The sequence below is a fragment of the Phocoena sinus genome, chromosome 20 (assembly GCF_008692025.1).
Source record: "Phocoena sinus isolate mPhoSin1 chromosome 20, mPhoSin1.pri, whole genome shotgun sequence".
In the NCBI taxonomy this organism is placed as follows: domain Eukaryota; kingdom Metazoa; phylum Chordata; class Mammalia; order Artiodactyla; family Phocoenidae; genus Phocoena; species Phocoena sinus.
In genome coordinates this window covers 47,450,300-47,465,157 of record NC_045782.1, presented here as the reverse complement: position 1 = coordinate 47,465,157, position 14,858 = coordinate 47,450,300, and the positions used below count along the sequence as shown (strand labels likewise).

At 61.1% G+C, this 14,858-nt stretch overlaps 1 protein-coding gene across 4 annotated transcripts in view; it reads left to right on the top strand.

Annotated features, from left to right (window-relative positions):
* Window positions 1-2,145: 2,145 nt before the first annotated feature.
* The window catches only part of BAIAP2 (BAR/IMD domain containing adaptor protein 2), a 70,166-nt gene continuing 57,453 nt past the window's right edge, over window positions 2,146-14,858 (top strand). For 3 of the 4 annotated variants that reach the window (XM_032617342.1, XM_032617344.1, XM_032617345.1), the window contains exon 1: window positions 2,159-2,299. In XM_032617342.1, the coding sequence (XP_032473233.1) occupies window positions 2,246-2,299 (54 nt within the window). In that variant the 5' untranslated portion in view covers window positions 2,159-2,245. Of the gene's footprint in view, window positions 2,300-14,858 lie in introns of all 4 variants that reach the window. The other variant, XM_032617343.1, reaches the window with a different exon arrangement.

Genomic DNA, 14,858 nt, shown 5'->3' with positions numbered 1-14,858 from the left:
AATCAGGCAGGCCAGGCTCTGAGTGGGTCTCCTGCCTCAGCTGCTACCAAATGTGAGCATCCCGTTGGGCAGGAGGAGGGCAGTCAGGAGCAGGGCCTTCTAGAGGGTGGGGCGGGGCTCAGGGCCATGGAAGATTTTCTGGTGAGGCCCCTCTCCTTTCTCTACTGTCTTGTGGCTGATGGGAGCAGACAGCCCGGGAGAATTCTCCCCAGGCTAATTCCCCTCCCAGAGTGATGAGACCCTGTTTTCTCCGGCCAGCCTCCACCCACCATTCCCCTGGTCCTGGTCACTCCACTCCCTTCAGACGAGCAACAGCTCTTGCCCTGCACCCACCCTGCTCCATGTTGGCCCGTGACTCCATGCAGGTCAATGGATGTCAGTCCTAGGGCTGGAAGGATGTAAGCATGCGCTGCATCTAGCTGGCCTGGAGGAAAGGGAGCTGGGGGAGGAAGACGGGCCTGACTTCTGTCACCTGAGCCAACAACGCCCTCATTGTCAGAGCCAGTTTGAGCTGGCTTTCTGTTACTTGCAACCAAAAGAATCCCAGAAATTACTTACACCGGAATCTACCTTAAGACACTGCAAGCAATAAAACGGGGGCTGGTAGCAGAAAGGAAATTAAACCAAGAAGAATCTCTGTGAACGAAGGCTGGAGGTTAGGACAGAAGGCAAATGCTTCCTGAATATCCCTTCCATTTTCTTCGAATCCACGTGAAGCAGAGTGTAGTCCATTCAAGTCAATGACCCTGTGGAAGAAACCTGTCTTATGTCCCTGCTGTCTTCTGGACTCCCCCACCTCTCTGGGGTGGGGCGTGGGGGTGGGGAGGGAGTCTGTCTCCTGGGGCACCTGCACTTGAAGGGATGACTGTCCAGGGATGGGATGCTGGCAGAGAGTGTCAGGTTTAATTAAAGGGAAGCACTTAGATCTGGTGTTTTACGATGTAACGCAATTAATTCCTCTACGTTAGTCTAATTTACGTAAATACTTCTCCAAGGGAATTGCACGGAACCCTCTGTGCCAACTTGGTCAGCTTATTCAGCAGAACCTCCCAGGAATCGCCTTCAAAAACCAGGCATCTCTGACCCCTTGATCCACCTAGGAAGGTTCCCCCTCCCCCAGGTTTTCCCACCCCACCAGAGTCCTCCCTGCCCCCCCTCCCCTTGAGTCCTCCCTCCCCAAGGAAACTGCCCCCAAAGAGGATCTTCTGCCACTACGAGGGTCCTCTGCTTCCCTAAGCGTTCGCCCTCAATCCTTCCCACAGGATCGTCTCCCCACACCCCCTCCAGAATCTGCCCCCCAAATCCCCCCCCCAGAGTCCTCTTCTGCAACCCAGGGCCCTCCCCTCTCCAGAATCCCAGCCTCAGGCCCCCCTCAAGATGCACCCCTCACAGGGTCCACCCTTCTCCAGCGTTCTCCCCAGGGTCCTCCCTCCTCCGAGACTTCCCTCAGGGTCCTCCCTCCCCAGAAGGGCTGGCCCGGGGATCGCAGCCACCCAGTGAACTTACCTACTAAAATGCCGGGTCGCGGCCGGACCCCCAGGGCACAGCGGCGGCCTCTCACCATCCTGCACCAAGCCCGTGCGGCAGGCATCCGAGCGCCCAGGGACCCTCCCCTACCCAGCGAGGGCACCCGACCCCGACCGCGTTCGGGGGAGCGGCGCCCAGGACCCGGCCACCCCGACTCGCCACTTTGCTGAGTGTCTCCCCCACGCGCGTTCGCGGCCGGCGTGCCCCCCCCACCCCACCCCGCTTCTGCTCCCTTCTTTCTGCGCCACCCCGCCCCCGCCTCCCCGCCCCCAGCCCGGCTGTCGCCCGGGCCCCCAAGGCTGTTCCCAGGGCCCCAGCCTGAGCCGCGCCTCCGCCTCCTCCCCCGCGATCGACGGCGCCAAGGGCCAATCGCTGCCTGAAGCCGGCCCACGAGCCCCGCCCCTTACCCGCCCCCTTCCCCGGGCTCCGGAACCCGCCAATGGGAAAGGCGTTGCGGGGTCGGGGCCTGTCGGTTGCCTAGCAGCAGCGACTGGGCGGGGGCGCCAGGCCGGGGGCGGAGATCCGGGTGCGGCGGGGGCGAGCACGAGGTGGGCGGGGCCTCCGGGGGCGGGGCCTGATCGGCTATAAAGGCGGACGCCGGCGGGACGCCGCGCTTTTGGTTTGGCTCTGCGCGCTTCGTGTTAGTAGTCGTTGCCGCGTCCGCAGTCGCAGCTGCTTGCGCCCCCGCTCCGGTCAGTGGTGCAGCGGGACCAGCACCATGTCGCTCTCTCGGTCGGAGGAGATGCATAGGCTCACGGAAAATGTCTACAAGGTGAGCTCTGCGCCACCCGCGCGCTCGCGCCCGCCCGGGCGGTCCCTGGGCTCTCGGGGGTCGTCCCGGCGCGGCCGCGGGGACCCAGTACCGGCCCGGCATAAGTTGGCGCGGGCGCCCTCGTCCAGACAGCCCCCTGTTGCCCCCGCGCTCCCGGGGGCCGGAGCCCTCGGACCCGAGTGAGGTGGGGGCACGGGCACGGGCGCGGGCTGCGGTGTCCGGGGTCTGCCGGGGTCCGGGGCCGCGGCTGCTCGTCGCTCTGCGCTCTGTGGTGGTCCCGCCGGGCGCGGTTACGCAAGCCTCGGGCACTTTTTTCTCAACAGGCTTTTCCTTTCCACAACTCCTTCCCGGGCGTCTGTGGACGTGGCCGGGTGGGAGGTCGCGCAGGGGCAGCTTCGATGGGTGGACAGATAATCCGTCATCTTATGTAACCGCGGAGGGAGAAGACTAATTGTGTAGGAGGCTGGCGCGCCCGCCTCTGCTTCTGATGTGTGAGGAGTCGGCTCGCAGCCCCCGGTGCGGAACGCGGGTGTGCCCGCCGGACCCTCGTCGCCCCCGCCCCGGCATGTTTTGCGCCTGTGTGCACGTGGGCAGACACCCGAGTTTCAGTTTCTTAGCATCCATTTTTTTAGGTTGGACCCCCGCCCCCACCAGCACAGACCCAGGCTCCGGTGGCTCAGGGCTGTTCCGGCAGCATTTCCTCACGGGAGATTCGTTCCTTGGGCGGTCCACGCAGTCCTCTTACAAAACCGTGCTCTGTTTCAAAACTGTGCCTCGGGGTTAAGCGGTGGTCGGGGGCGGGGAGGGGTGGGGGGTTCGGAGTTGGTATTTACGCGGCGGTGGCTGGTTCATGGCGGCGGAGTGGGTTTGCAGCGCGCTGGCAGAGCAACAGTTTCTAATTGTGTTAAACAACTACGCTGTGCCTCTTTAGCCAGCGGCCTGCCAAGCCCTCTTTGCGCGCGGCGGGGGAGGGCGGGGAGAGGCCTCTGGGGGGCCGTTAGCTTTCAGCTGGAGTCCGGCGCGGCTGGAGTCGATCATGGCTGCTAATAAAGGTTTTTAAAGTTGTAGCTAGGTCACCTGGAAGAATCCTGAAGCTGGGTCAGGGTAGACTAAGTCAGTTCTGAAGCCATGTTAGAGGTGCTGGTAAACAGGAGACTGACGAAGAAGCAGCACGTGAAAGGAACAGCTCTTGGGGGTTTTATATTTGTCTCACGTAGAGTCGGTGGCATAGGTTTTTGGTCGTGTTGCTCTGGGAAATGCTCTCAGGGGAGGGAGGTTTATTAAATTATTAGTCATTAGTTCTGTTTAGACTTGCTCATTATTGCAGGGGGTAGAAGAGAAATGTCTGGCTTGGAGTTTTTTTTTTCCCTGCGTCTGCACTGAAACCACTAAACAGGAACTTTAATGGGGAGAAATAGGAGGGAGTGTGTGGCGTGGCTTTGCTCTGGAGAATCCCATGATCAGCCTTAATAGAACACTTATAACCGAGCAGTCAGGCGTGCTGTTCCAGCTGAGCAGCTTCTGGATGGAGCTATGATTTGTCTGTAGGTCTGAAGTGAAATCTGTCGGCAGGATGGTGGCACAAAACGGTTAGGATCCCAGCTTTGGGGGTTGGGGCACACGTTCAACAGGCTAGTTTGCGGTCTGTGCTCGGCGGGTCAGCTGATGACTGAGCTCCCACGGGAAGGTGTGGCTGAGACCAAGGACTTTCACGTTGGACACATCGGAAAGTGGGTGTCCACAGGCTGGGCACCTCACACACTCCTGGCTGGTGACGGCTGCAGAGCCGGCGGGCAGGTCGGTTTGTGGGCGGTGCTCCCCTGCCACTCTGCGAGCTGACTGGTGGGTTTTTGGTCCGGCGCTCTTCCTGTTTGTGGTTTGTCACTGGGAGCTCGGGTTCTGCAGCAGAGCCAGGACAGGTTGGGCAGCTTCAGCACACTGGCTGGGCAGAGGCCAGGCCACCTGAGGCACAGTCAGGATACAGCCAAAGCCACTGTGTGTGGACCCAGGCCGGTCCGGCTGGTCCTCTGCTCTGTCCAGGGACGCTGCTGCCTCTGTGCCTGGGTTGGCAACTTGTGGGAGAGTGGCTGAGATGTGGCCCTGCTTGGTGTCACCCCAAGCTGCAGCTCAGCTGTTTGTTTTGGCCCCTGTGTCTTATCAGCTGCAGTTCTGAGCGGTGTTTGTCTTGTCAGGGAAGGGAACGGTGGGGACGCTTGTCCTTGGCCTTGCTGATTAAAAATGAGAGACTAAAATGTACAGTTTTGATTCTCTTCCCTGGAAGAAGCCCTAGCGCCGGATTTAATCTCTCTCCCTGTGGCCCAGTTCCCGTGGGAGCTGTGTCCTCGGGGAATTTCATGGAAGATGAAGGGGCGAGAAATGGAATGGTTTCCAGACATCTGCTGAGAGCTCACCCTCAGACCGCGGGTGCAGGGACAGGGACTGAAGCCCTCTGGGGGCTCCCTGGGCTGGACCCTCAGGGGATGGGGGTGCAGGCAGCAGAGCCTGGAGCCCAGGACTTGGCTCTCAGGCAGCCCTGGGTAATTGCCTGGGGTGAGGAACAGAGTTGCGGGGTGGGGGAGGGGAGTCTGCTGCTCAGGATTAAGCACAAATTGCAGCTCTCTTGGGAGAGGCCGCCAAGCATCCCCTTGTGCTGGAGAGAGAGGGCCTCCTTTAACAGCTGACCCTAGACCCTGGCTTCAGGAGAGTGACTGTCAGGTTCGTGTATTTCTCTCGGTCCTGTATCTCAAGAGAAGCCCTGGCTCCAGGCACCCTGATGACCTTGGAGGGGGGTGGCTCTGGCACCTTTTGTAGGAACAGCACCACGGGTCTCCGTCCTGTCCTGAGGATGTGGGAAGGTGGGGGACAGCCTGAGGAGAAGGATGTCTCTGGGAAAGCTTCAGGCATGGCTCTTCAGGGTGTCGTGGGCCTTGGGCCTTGGTCACCAGAGGCCGTCCAGTGGTCCTCACTGTGCAGCTGTGTGGGGAAGCTGGCCTGGCCTTGCGTACCCGCCCTGCGAAGGCTGCTGTGGCCAGCAGGTTCCTGCAGCCGGAGTCAGTCAGGTTTGCCACCATTGGTGCAAGGTGGTGGGCGTCAGCGCTGGCAGGAGAGACCCCACCTGGTAGGTGAGAGCCCACTGCTGGCCAGGCCTTGCCCGCCACCCTCCTCCAGGTGGGAGCAGAGGGAAGCACGAGGGCCCAGGTCCTCTACTGCTGACCCTAGACCCCCTTCCACTGCTCAGCAGTCACAGCAAACTGTCGGCCGCCATCAGAAGCCTGGCGCCTAGAGTGGACAGAGCTCCGCCAGCTCCGCGTTGGGGATGGTGAAGTGGCTGCTCTGACAGGCGCTTCCTTGGCAACAGAAACGCCTGCTGGGGAGCGGACCTGAGGGCTGTGTGTGTGCGTGTGAGTGTGTGCTTGTGTGACCGGGAACATGTGTGCACATGTGTGTATGTGCAGACGTGTGTGAGCTCGAGCACATGCATGCAAGTGCCTGCTGGTATATTCACAAGTCTGTCCAAGTGAGCACGTGCGTGCATGAGGTGCTTTGTTTTGCTTTAAAGGTGCCTCGGGTGCCGCATTGGGGTAGAATCTTCTCATAAAAAGAGGGGCCTGATGTCCCTGAGTGGACTCAGAGCTGCCCTTCCATGGAGCGCGCTACGTGGTACCCACTCTTTCCACCACCAGCGCAGCAGCAGTACTGCGCCTTCCATCCCTTCTGGAGTAGCCGGGGCAGTTTCTTTGTTGCACTCATCTCTGGGCAACTGGCTTCAGCAGCTGCTTGTGCCCAGGTCACATCCCTGAGGTTGCTGCTGGACCTTGCCGAAGTTTGCTGATGGTCATGAGGTGGCTTGGTGCCTGGGGTGTGGTGGCTCTGCAGAGTTCCTCACTGGGCCAGGAGTGTTTTGCCTGCGCTGCCATCCCTATTGGTCTCTCCTGGAGAACGTGTCTTTTGTTGGGGAGGCTGCCCGGTTCACGGGACAGACCACGTGCACTTGAGGCTCTGGGTACTGGTCCAGGGCTCTCGGGGCATCAGTGGGGAGGGCCATGGGAGGTGCTGTGGAAGCTGCGTGCTTGTTGCCACCTTGTTTTAGGCCAGAGCTCCTTGAGAGCCAGCAGGTCCGTCCACCTCCCTCCCTCCCTCCCTCCCTCCCTCCCTCCCTCCCTCCCTCCCTCCCTCTTCAGCACAGGTGGTGCTGGCTGGGCTGCCCAGGTTTTGGGGCCTTTCAGGGGAGGACAGGCCATTGAACAGAGGGCCCCGTCCCCTCCGGGCAGGAAGGCAGGCTGGCAGGGAGCCCGAGGCCCTCCTGGCACTCCCCCCCAGCTTGCAGGTCTGGGTCCTGCTCAGGGGAGCCCCGCACAGGACTGAATGGGTGGCGGGCAGGGCTGGCCTTGTCACTCGGCGGTCCCCACTCAGGCTTGCATAGCCCCCGGGACAGGCGCTGCCTGGGCTGCCCTCCAAGGGCAGGCACACCTGAGCAGTGATCTGGTGGGGGGCTCCCTGGGGCACTGGCAGGCTGGCTCCTGTCCTCTTTCCTCGACCCTCAAGTGCACCGGGCCAGGGCCCACCCCATGAGGCCTTCCTGGCCACTGTGCCCGGGCAGTTTCCCATGAGGCCTCAGAGTGGAGAGGCTGTCCTCATTACGGTGCAGGCCTGTGCCCGCTGAACACGCTGCACCGGCGTGCCCGGTGGGGCTGTCGGCACTCTGCTGCTGTCTGCTGCCTGCGGCCATGGTAATTACAGGCGGGCGTGGACTGTGCCTGCCCGGTACTTGCCCCACCCCCCACCTCTGATTCATTCGGGCCCTGATTGTGCTGCACAGCTGTGAGATGACTCAAGGGGCCCCAACCAGAGGGTGCAGGGCGCACGGGGGTATGCACCCATTTCCCCCACCAGGTGGGTTCCCAAGGGCTCCAGCCAGTGGGCCTGGGAGGAGGTTGGCACCCAGGCTTCTCTTATTGGAGAAGATCCTTTTGTCCCTACCTGACGTGCTCCCGAGCAACAAGGTGTGGTGACTCAGGACCCACGTGGCCCCTGACTGTGGGGACCCTGGCCTGGAAGGGTGGTCAGCACGTGTGTGTCAGTGCTTGGGAATGGATGAACCTCGTTTCTGATTCTGGGGCTCTCGCTTTGCTCACTGTGACCATCTCTGTCGTGAGTCTGCTCTCTTAGCTGTTTGCTCCACAAGCAGTGGCCCAGGACCCCCGCAAGTTCTGAAGGCGGTGCCAGGCTCCTGTCCCCACGCAGAGTTCCTTTTTCTCAGGGCCTGAAGGCAAGCCAGGGCGTTAGCCAGAAGCACCTGGTCCTGCCATGTCCTGGGGGCCCAAGGGGTCAGTTGGTGGTGTGAAGGCAGGGCCTGATGGGAGTCCTGTCTCTAAGAGGCGACTTTGGAAACCTCAGGGGCAGGCAGGGGGTCTGCACCTGCCAGTGAGCTTGCAGTGGGTGTCAGCAGGACCCCTTTCTGTCTGTCAAGGGGCAGTGGGGTGGCAGGTTGGCCCCTCCAGCTGCCTTTGGCCCCTCCTCCCAACTTTCACCGCAGGAGCCATCCTCTGCCTTGGAGGTCTTGTCTGCTCCTGCAACGAGCACAATGACCAGGATGGTCGCAGGTCCCTGCAGGCTCCCCTTGCAGCTCCAGTGCCTGTCTGGGGCCTGGTGGAGCCAGTCCTGATGCCCTGGGCTGTGAGTTGAGCATCCTGAGGGCCTCCTGCAGACCCTCGGGGCATGTGTGTGAGAGAGGGACCCCGTGCCCTTAGGTCCCAGGTACCCTGTGGCGTAGGGGCTGGGAGAGGTTGTGCACCACAAGGAGGAATCAGGGCCAACAACGGGAGCAGCGTGCTTTTTTTCTTGCTTGGGATATTTATTTTCTAGTTATGAAAACAGTTCTTTTAGAGTTACTTGGACAGGTTTTTTAAAAGTCATATGTCAAAGGCACATGACATAGGGCTTCCCTGGTGGCACAGTGGTTAAGAATCCGCCTGCCAATGCAGGGGCCACGGGTTCAAGCCCTGGTCCGGGAAGGTCCCACATGCCGCAGAGCAACTAAGCCCGTGCGCCACAACTACTGAGCCCGTGCTCTAGAGCCCGTGCTCCGCAACAAGAGAAGGCACTGCAATGAAGAGAAAAAGAAAAAGAAAGCCCGCGCCCAGCAACGAAGACCCAATGCAGCCAAAAATAAAATAAATTAATAAATTAAAAAATAATAATAAAGACATGAAATTAATTGGTAGGGTTTTCCTCAAACCTCTTCGGATTCAGAGTCTGACTCTTCGGAGCTTTGTTTCAGCTCACAGTCATCAGGGTCAGGGTGTCGCCTGGGCCTCACCTCTGGCCGTCCAGGTGTTGGTGAAATGGGGAGTTTCCTGAGCACGGCTGTGGGATTTCTTCCAAGCCCTCAAACCCTTGTTCTGCCACTTTTGTTTGCTGGCATTTTGTTTCTTGACCAAAGAAGGTTTCCCCACGACAGCCAGGATCTCTGTTCCTTCTTACTCGCTAAGTGGTCTGTAGATGTAATGTCCCCGCTTGCCCCTGCCCAGTGGTGCCAGGAACAGTCACCGAGCAGCCCTGTGCCGGGTGACGACACACATGTAACAGGTTGTGAAACGTGCTGGGATTTCACAGGTGTCTGTGCTGTGAAAGAAATCGACATCCTGACGTTGGAATAGGGGTGGGAGCTTTGTGGAGGAGAGGCTGTGACCCCCCACCTCTGGGAGCTAGAATTCCATCCAGCAGGGCGTTTGCATCTCTGGGAGCCAAGCATGGGCAGAGCTGACCTGCTGAGCCAGAGTGGCCTTGCTGCTTCCAGCGGGGCTATTAAAAGAAGGGGGTGTGGTAGAGCCTGCATTGGTGCTGATGTGCCCCAGGTGGAGGGGACCGGGGGTCCCTCCACACCCACTGCCCCTCTGAACCCACTGTGGGGCAAGTCAAGCCCCTCTGCCCTAGCCAGCACCTTGGCAGAAGCAGTTGTCGTCCACACCTCTATTTATTCCCTCCTGCCCTCCCACGGAAGGCACGTCCTTTGTAATCCAGGGACTAATGGTTCTCAGGCTGTGGCCAGTCCTGCCCTTGGGGATCCAGGGCCTTGCTGGCCACAGGCAGGGAGGCGGCCAGGGGCTACAGTCAAGCCCCGGCAGGAGATCTGATTTCAGGCTTCTTGCACAGGCCCCCCTGGGCAGGGGACCATGAAGTTGGGTGAAGGGGCTGGACCGTCTCACGCTCTCATTCTGGCTGTGCACTGTGGGAGGTGCCGTGGCCGCCTGGGCTTTGCAGTTGGCTGGTAATCCTGAATCATCGTGAAGAACCTTCAGTGGGTTGCTCGGTCCAGGCACCATGCTGGGAGTGGTGTGTGTGACCTCATTTATCTCTAAACCTGCTTCACGAGGGGCCCTGGGTGTCCCAGCGGGTGGGGGAGGCTCAGAGCCGTGAAGCAGCACATCGCAGCCCGTCCCGGGTGCCCGGCTGAGCCAGAGCCTGCTTGAGCTGGGCCCTATGGCTTCAATCCTGCTTCTCTGTTTTTCCATTTGGGAGCCCTGAGGGCTTCGGGCAAGGGTTTTTAGCTTCTGTGCCAACGCTTTCTCATTCGTGATTAGCTGGAACCAGAGAACCCTTCCTGGCCACAGGGAGCATCAGAAAAGTGGTGGCTGTGGTTGGTAGCTTTCAGGATGGAAAGTTCTTGGAGGAGCTGGAAGTCCGTGGAGAGGACAGGGAGGCCCAGCCAAGGCCTCTGTTGCTGCCGTCTGATTTCCCGGGTGCTGAGTGGCCTATGTACCCACCGGCATGACAGCCTCCCCAGCTGGCTCGTCCCACCCGGCGGAGGGCGGCAAGAGGAGAAGCAGCTCCAGAGTGTTCCGGGGCTGTGTCCCTGCTTGCTCATCGAGGTTCCTTGTCCAGCGGGGAGCCCAGCCCTGTGAAACTCGGGTCAGAGCCTTTTCGGGGACAAGGACAGGTCAGTGGCCCTAGAATGTTCTAACCAGTTGAGCAGTAACCAGATGATAAGAGAAGTGATGGCTGGGCCTTCATAGGGCAAGTGGGGATCGGCCCAGCGACTGGGTCTGCTCGGGCAGCCAAACAGAGCGCCACGGGTGCTTGAACAGGCAGAGAGGTGTGTCTCATCTGAGGCCTGGAGGCCAGGGTCCAGGTGTGGGCAGGGTGGTTCCTCCTGTGGTCTCTCTCCTGGGCATGTGCAGGCCACCTTCTGCCTGTGTCCTCACATGGTCTTCCCTCTAAGTGTTGTGTCCTGATCTTTTCTTAGAAGGATACCAGTCCTGTGGGAGTGGGGCCCACCCAGATGACCTCGTTTTACCTTGATTGTCTCTGTAAAGACTCCCTGCAAAAATAGTCACCAATGAGGTGCTGGGGTTAGGCCTAACACATGAATTCCTAGGGGACGAATTCAGTCCCTGACACCCAGCAGCCTTAAGGCCCCCACCTCAAGGTGCAGTGGGCTGGTATGTGGGGGGTCACGTGCCCTGGGGCAGGGCTGAGAAGTCAGGCAGGTGTGGCAGGGCCTAGATGCTGGAAGGCGTCTGGGGCCTTGCAGGGTCCTGCTCCTCTGAAGTCGGGACTGGCCGGGTGTGCCTCTGGATAGGAAGGAAGTGGCCGGGCTGGTGGGGCCCGCGTGTGGACCCTGCTGTGCGGCTCCTGGTCTGAGGGGGAGGCTCTCCCAGTGGCACACACCCCACCCAGCGCTCACTGGCCCCCTCCCCAACCTGAGCCCACTTGTGGCTTCCTGCCCCCAAGACCTATTCCGGGAGGGGTCAGTCGGGTTGGGGGCACCTGAGGATCCAGGTCCTGAGGGAGGGCAGGGGTGGGAGGCGGGTGTCCACAGCCCCAGGAATCAGTGATGGTGCTTGGTCCCTGAACGTGGGCCTCTGGGGCTGTGGGAGCTTGGCTGCCCCTTGCATCGCCTATGCCCATCCCCTGCAGGGGCCCAGAAAGGTCCCGCCCTCAAATCAGGACCGGGAGAGTTGGCCAGAATTTTGTCTTTTTCCTGGTGTCGCCCAGCCCCATGGCTCAGGGCCTCCTGGGCCCCCTGCCTCAGGGGCGTAGGGGTGACGAGAAGGGGTACCCGCCCCTTGGTCCCTCCTCATGGGAGGCCGCCATGCTCCCTGGTGTCACTCTGGGCTCCGTGCCAAAGACATAAGTTGTCACTTTATTCTAATGTTGGCAGCTTCCCCAGAAGCTGGCGGAGGCCGAGAACCAACGTTTCGCTGCAGGGCCGCTTGTCAGCCTCTCACGCCCCGGGGCGACCCTTTGGCCGGGCTGCCAGGCCAGCTGGAGCGCCCCCTGCAGCATGAGGGCCAGCTCGGCTGCCCCCCAGGCCTCTCCTCTGGCTCCCAAAAGAGCCTACCCCTCACCCGGCAGCAGGGGACTGTCCTGGGCAGCATGGGTGCCTTGATTCCTGATGCTGGGTCCTGCTGCAAATGCTCTTTTGTGCACCCTTCTTGAGAGGCTGTGGTGAGCTTGGCCTCTCTGTGCACTGGTGGGGCCCTGGCCCTTGTCCCCGCTGGAGGTGGTTGGGCTGAGAACATGCATGCCTGGGGGCGGGGGAGGGGTGCTCTTGTGGTCTGTGGGGGGCGTCTCATGGAGGACGTGGGGAGGGGGGCCTAGTGCTGTTAAAATGAAATCAGCCGAGTTGATCCCTGCTTGGTTTATTCTTGTTCGTTCGGGGGACTTTTCTGCAGCCACCACCAGCTTTGACTGTCCTGTCCTCACCTCACAGGCCATTTCATTCTGGAAGCTGCTGCGTCCACTCACTTTGTCAAGTGCAGACCCATTGTTATCTTCTCTCTGGCTGTAACCAAGAGAGATCCAGCGCAAGTTCTGCCTCCTCCAGGAAGCCCTCCCAGCACTCACTGAACTCCAGTTGGTTTTCTTCCCTTAAGAATGGTCCCCAGGACAGATGTCCCAGTTAATATAGGGGAGCAGAGGCAGGAGTCATGCAGAGCTGCAGTGTGAGCTGGGCCCTCTGTCCAGAGCCTCAGGTAGTCGGTGCTCCTGTGGAGGGCAGTTACAGCAGGCAAGGACAGCCTCCCTTGAAGGACGGCTGCCACCTTCCCCTGGCAGTGCCTGGACAGTGGCCCCGCATCAGATGTGGGTTGTTGGCTGCAAAGCTGGCGCCTGCTCTTCCTGCCACAGAGGTGGGATGAGAGGACAGGTGGTCAGGGGTAGTCAGGCACCAGGCCCCCCCCCCTCAGATGACCAGGTATCCTGGCATCAGCCCTTGCCCTTGCTCTGACGTTGCTGGAACGTGGCTTGTGAGGGAGCCCAGGGCAGGCAGAGTTGCTGTGTGGCACCTGGTCCTGTCCTGCCTGCCTCGGTGACCTGTCCAGAGAGCACTGAGGCCCGTGTGGAGAAAGGGACAAGCTGGGCTGTGCAGCCAGCCTGTAGTCGAAGCCGGGACTGGCTCCACCAGGACCCAGAAGGCTGGCTCTTAGCCTCCCCGAGCCTCTCTCCATCCGTCTGTAAAATGGACAGCGGCGCCCCCCCACCAGTCCAGTGAAGATTCGGGGTGATGGGGTGTAAGGCCGCCCCTCCCCAGATGGCAGATAGAGCCCAGCGAGGTCTCATCCCCTGAGTTTGTTATAACAGGCGTCGACTGTGTAGGGAGGATGCAGCCTGGCTTGGCCACGACACGCGTGCACACCCACACATGCACACATACGCACGTGTGCACTGGACGCAGGCAGACACCCCACCCTGCCTTCCTTGACTGCAGGAGGGCAGGAGGGGAAGCAGGAGGCACGTCACTTCCCTGTGTCAGCAGAGAAACTTTGCTCTTTGTTTGTGGCAGCCCTGCCAGGAAAGTGCTGGAGGGAGGCTGTCGCCAGGAACCAGAGCCGTGAGGGATACATAGAATTCCCGCGCTGGCGAGTGGCAGACCCTGGGCGCGGGCGGGGAAGCAACTGGAGCACAGTCCCTGGACAGAGCCCCCTCTCTCGTTGCGACCCCAAATTGGGGATAGGGGCGTCCTGCTGCCCCTTGTCCTCGCTGGCCAGGCAGACCCGTGATCCAGGTTACTCAAAATGGGCGTCACTGTGCAGACGCTGGGCTGCCCAGGAGCCGGCCAGGCAGGAAGGCCTCTGCGCTCACGGCTGCTGGGGTGCTGACGCCACCGCCCCTGCAGCCAGGCCCGGCCCGGCCCCTCCCATCGGCTCCTGTGGACATGCAGGGCTGGGGGCCCGGGGTGGGGGTGGGCGGGGCAGCCCTACCGTGGAGATTTGGTTTAAGGCCTGGATTCCTGGGACTGCAGGGGTGGCAGGGACATCCAGTTTGGGGACATCTCGGCAAGAGGGCCACCATGAACCGCGCCTGAGCTTGCGAGGGTCTCCGGCAGAGATCCCTCCTCTCCCTGACCTTTCTGGGGCGCTTTGTGGTGGGGTGGCAGGGAGCCCTTGCGGCAGCCCAGCTTCCTGAGGGCACCTCGTAGGTACTGAGCCAACCAAGGAGTGATAGAAGGTGCTGAGCGCTGTACTTGGCCCACGCCCCCTGCAAGGGGGTCGCACACACAGTCGCCACGTGCCACGGCATGGCGTTTGAAGGGATTTGGTTTCATCTGCGTAGCACAGGTGTCAAGTTTGGAGAAGGCGCTGGTCGCTGCCCACGTTGTCGGGTCTCTGTCCCGGCTGCGGAAAAGTGGTCTCAGGATGCAGAGCCTCTCCCAGGCCCTTGAGTTTCACGACAGGCGTGAGGATGGCCTTGCGGCCCAGAGAGGTGTGTGCGGGGAGGCCGCCCTCCTGGCCTGGCCTTCGTTTGCACACACCCTTTGGCGTCGATAAGGAAATGCATTCCCTTCCCTTTGGGAAGTAAACAGGTCTCCCTCTTCCCGCCCTCTGTGGGAGGACGTCTTGGGGTTTGCATCTCAGCTCCCTCCGTTGCTCCAGTAAAGAGTCCCATGGAAGGACACCGTCGTTCCATCACTTCTGAAAAAGTATCTTGGGGCGGGTAGTGTGTAGCAGAGCCCCACGGCCTCCTCACCATGGCAACCGTGCCTCTGTTGGCTTCCGGCTTCCCCTCCCAGGGCCCCCTGGTGCGTGGAGGGGCTGCGCAGGCCCCGGTTAGGGGATCGCTCACTTGCAGTGGGCGTGGCAGGGCCCCACTCCGGGCCTCTGATGGTGGCTTTGGGCCCATCATGGGCCTAGCACGGCCCCCTGGGTCCAAATGCCTCTGCCTGAGCCCTAGGATGGCAATGGACTCGGGCTCTGAGAAGCCCCCAGTGTTGGGGGCCCCCTCCCACAGAGAAATCCCCTGCAGAGAGGATCCCCCACCAGAGGGGCTGGGCCCTTTTTGGGCCACCAGGGTCCCTCCTGACAAGGTCGTCTTGGACCTGGCCCGTCTCTGGTGGTCGCGGTTCTAGGAGATTGGTGACCTGGAGGTGGATGGGAGCCCACTCTCTGGCCAGGGCAGCATCTGTGAGGGGCCGGGAGGAAGAATGGCTTTTGGCCAGGGAAGGAGGGCCTCCCTGGGACACCAGCCCCACAGCATTTATGCCTCTGCCACTGCCTCCAGGCAGGCGAGTCAGCGGCACCTGTGTGACCCGGCGGTGCCCTGGCCAGGTGTCCTGGCC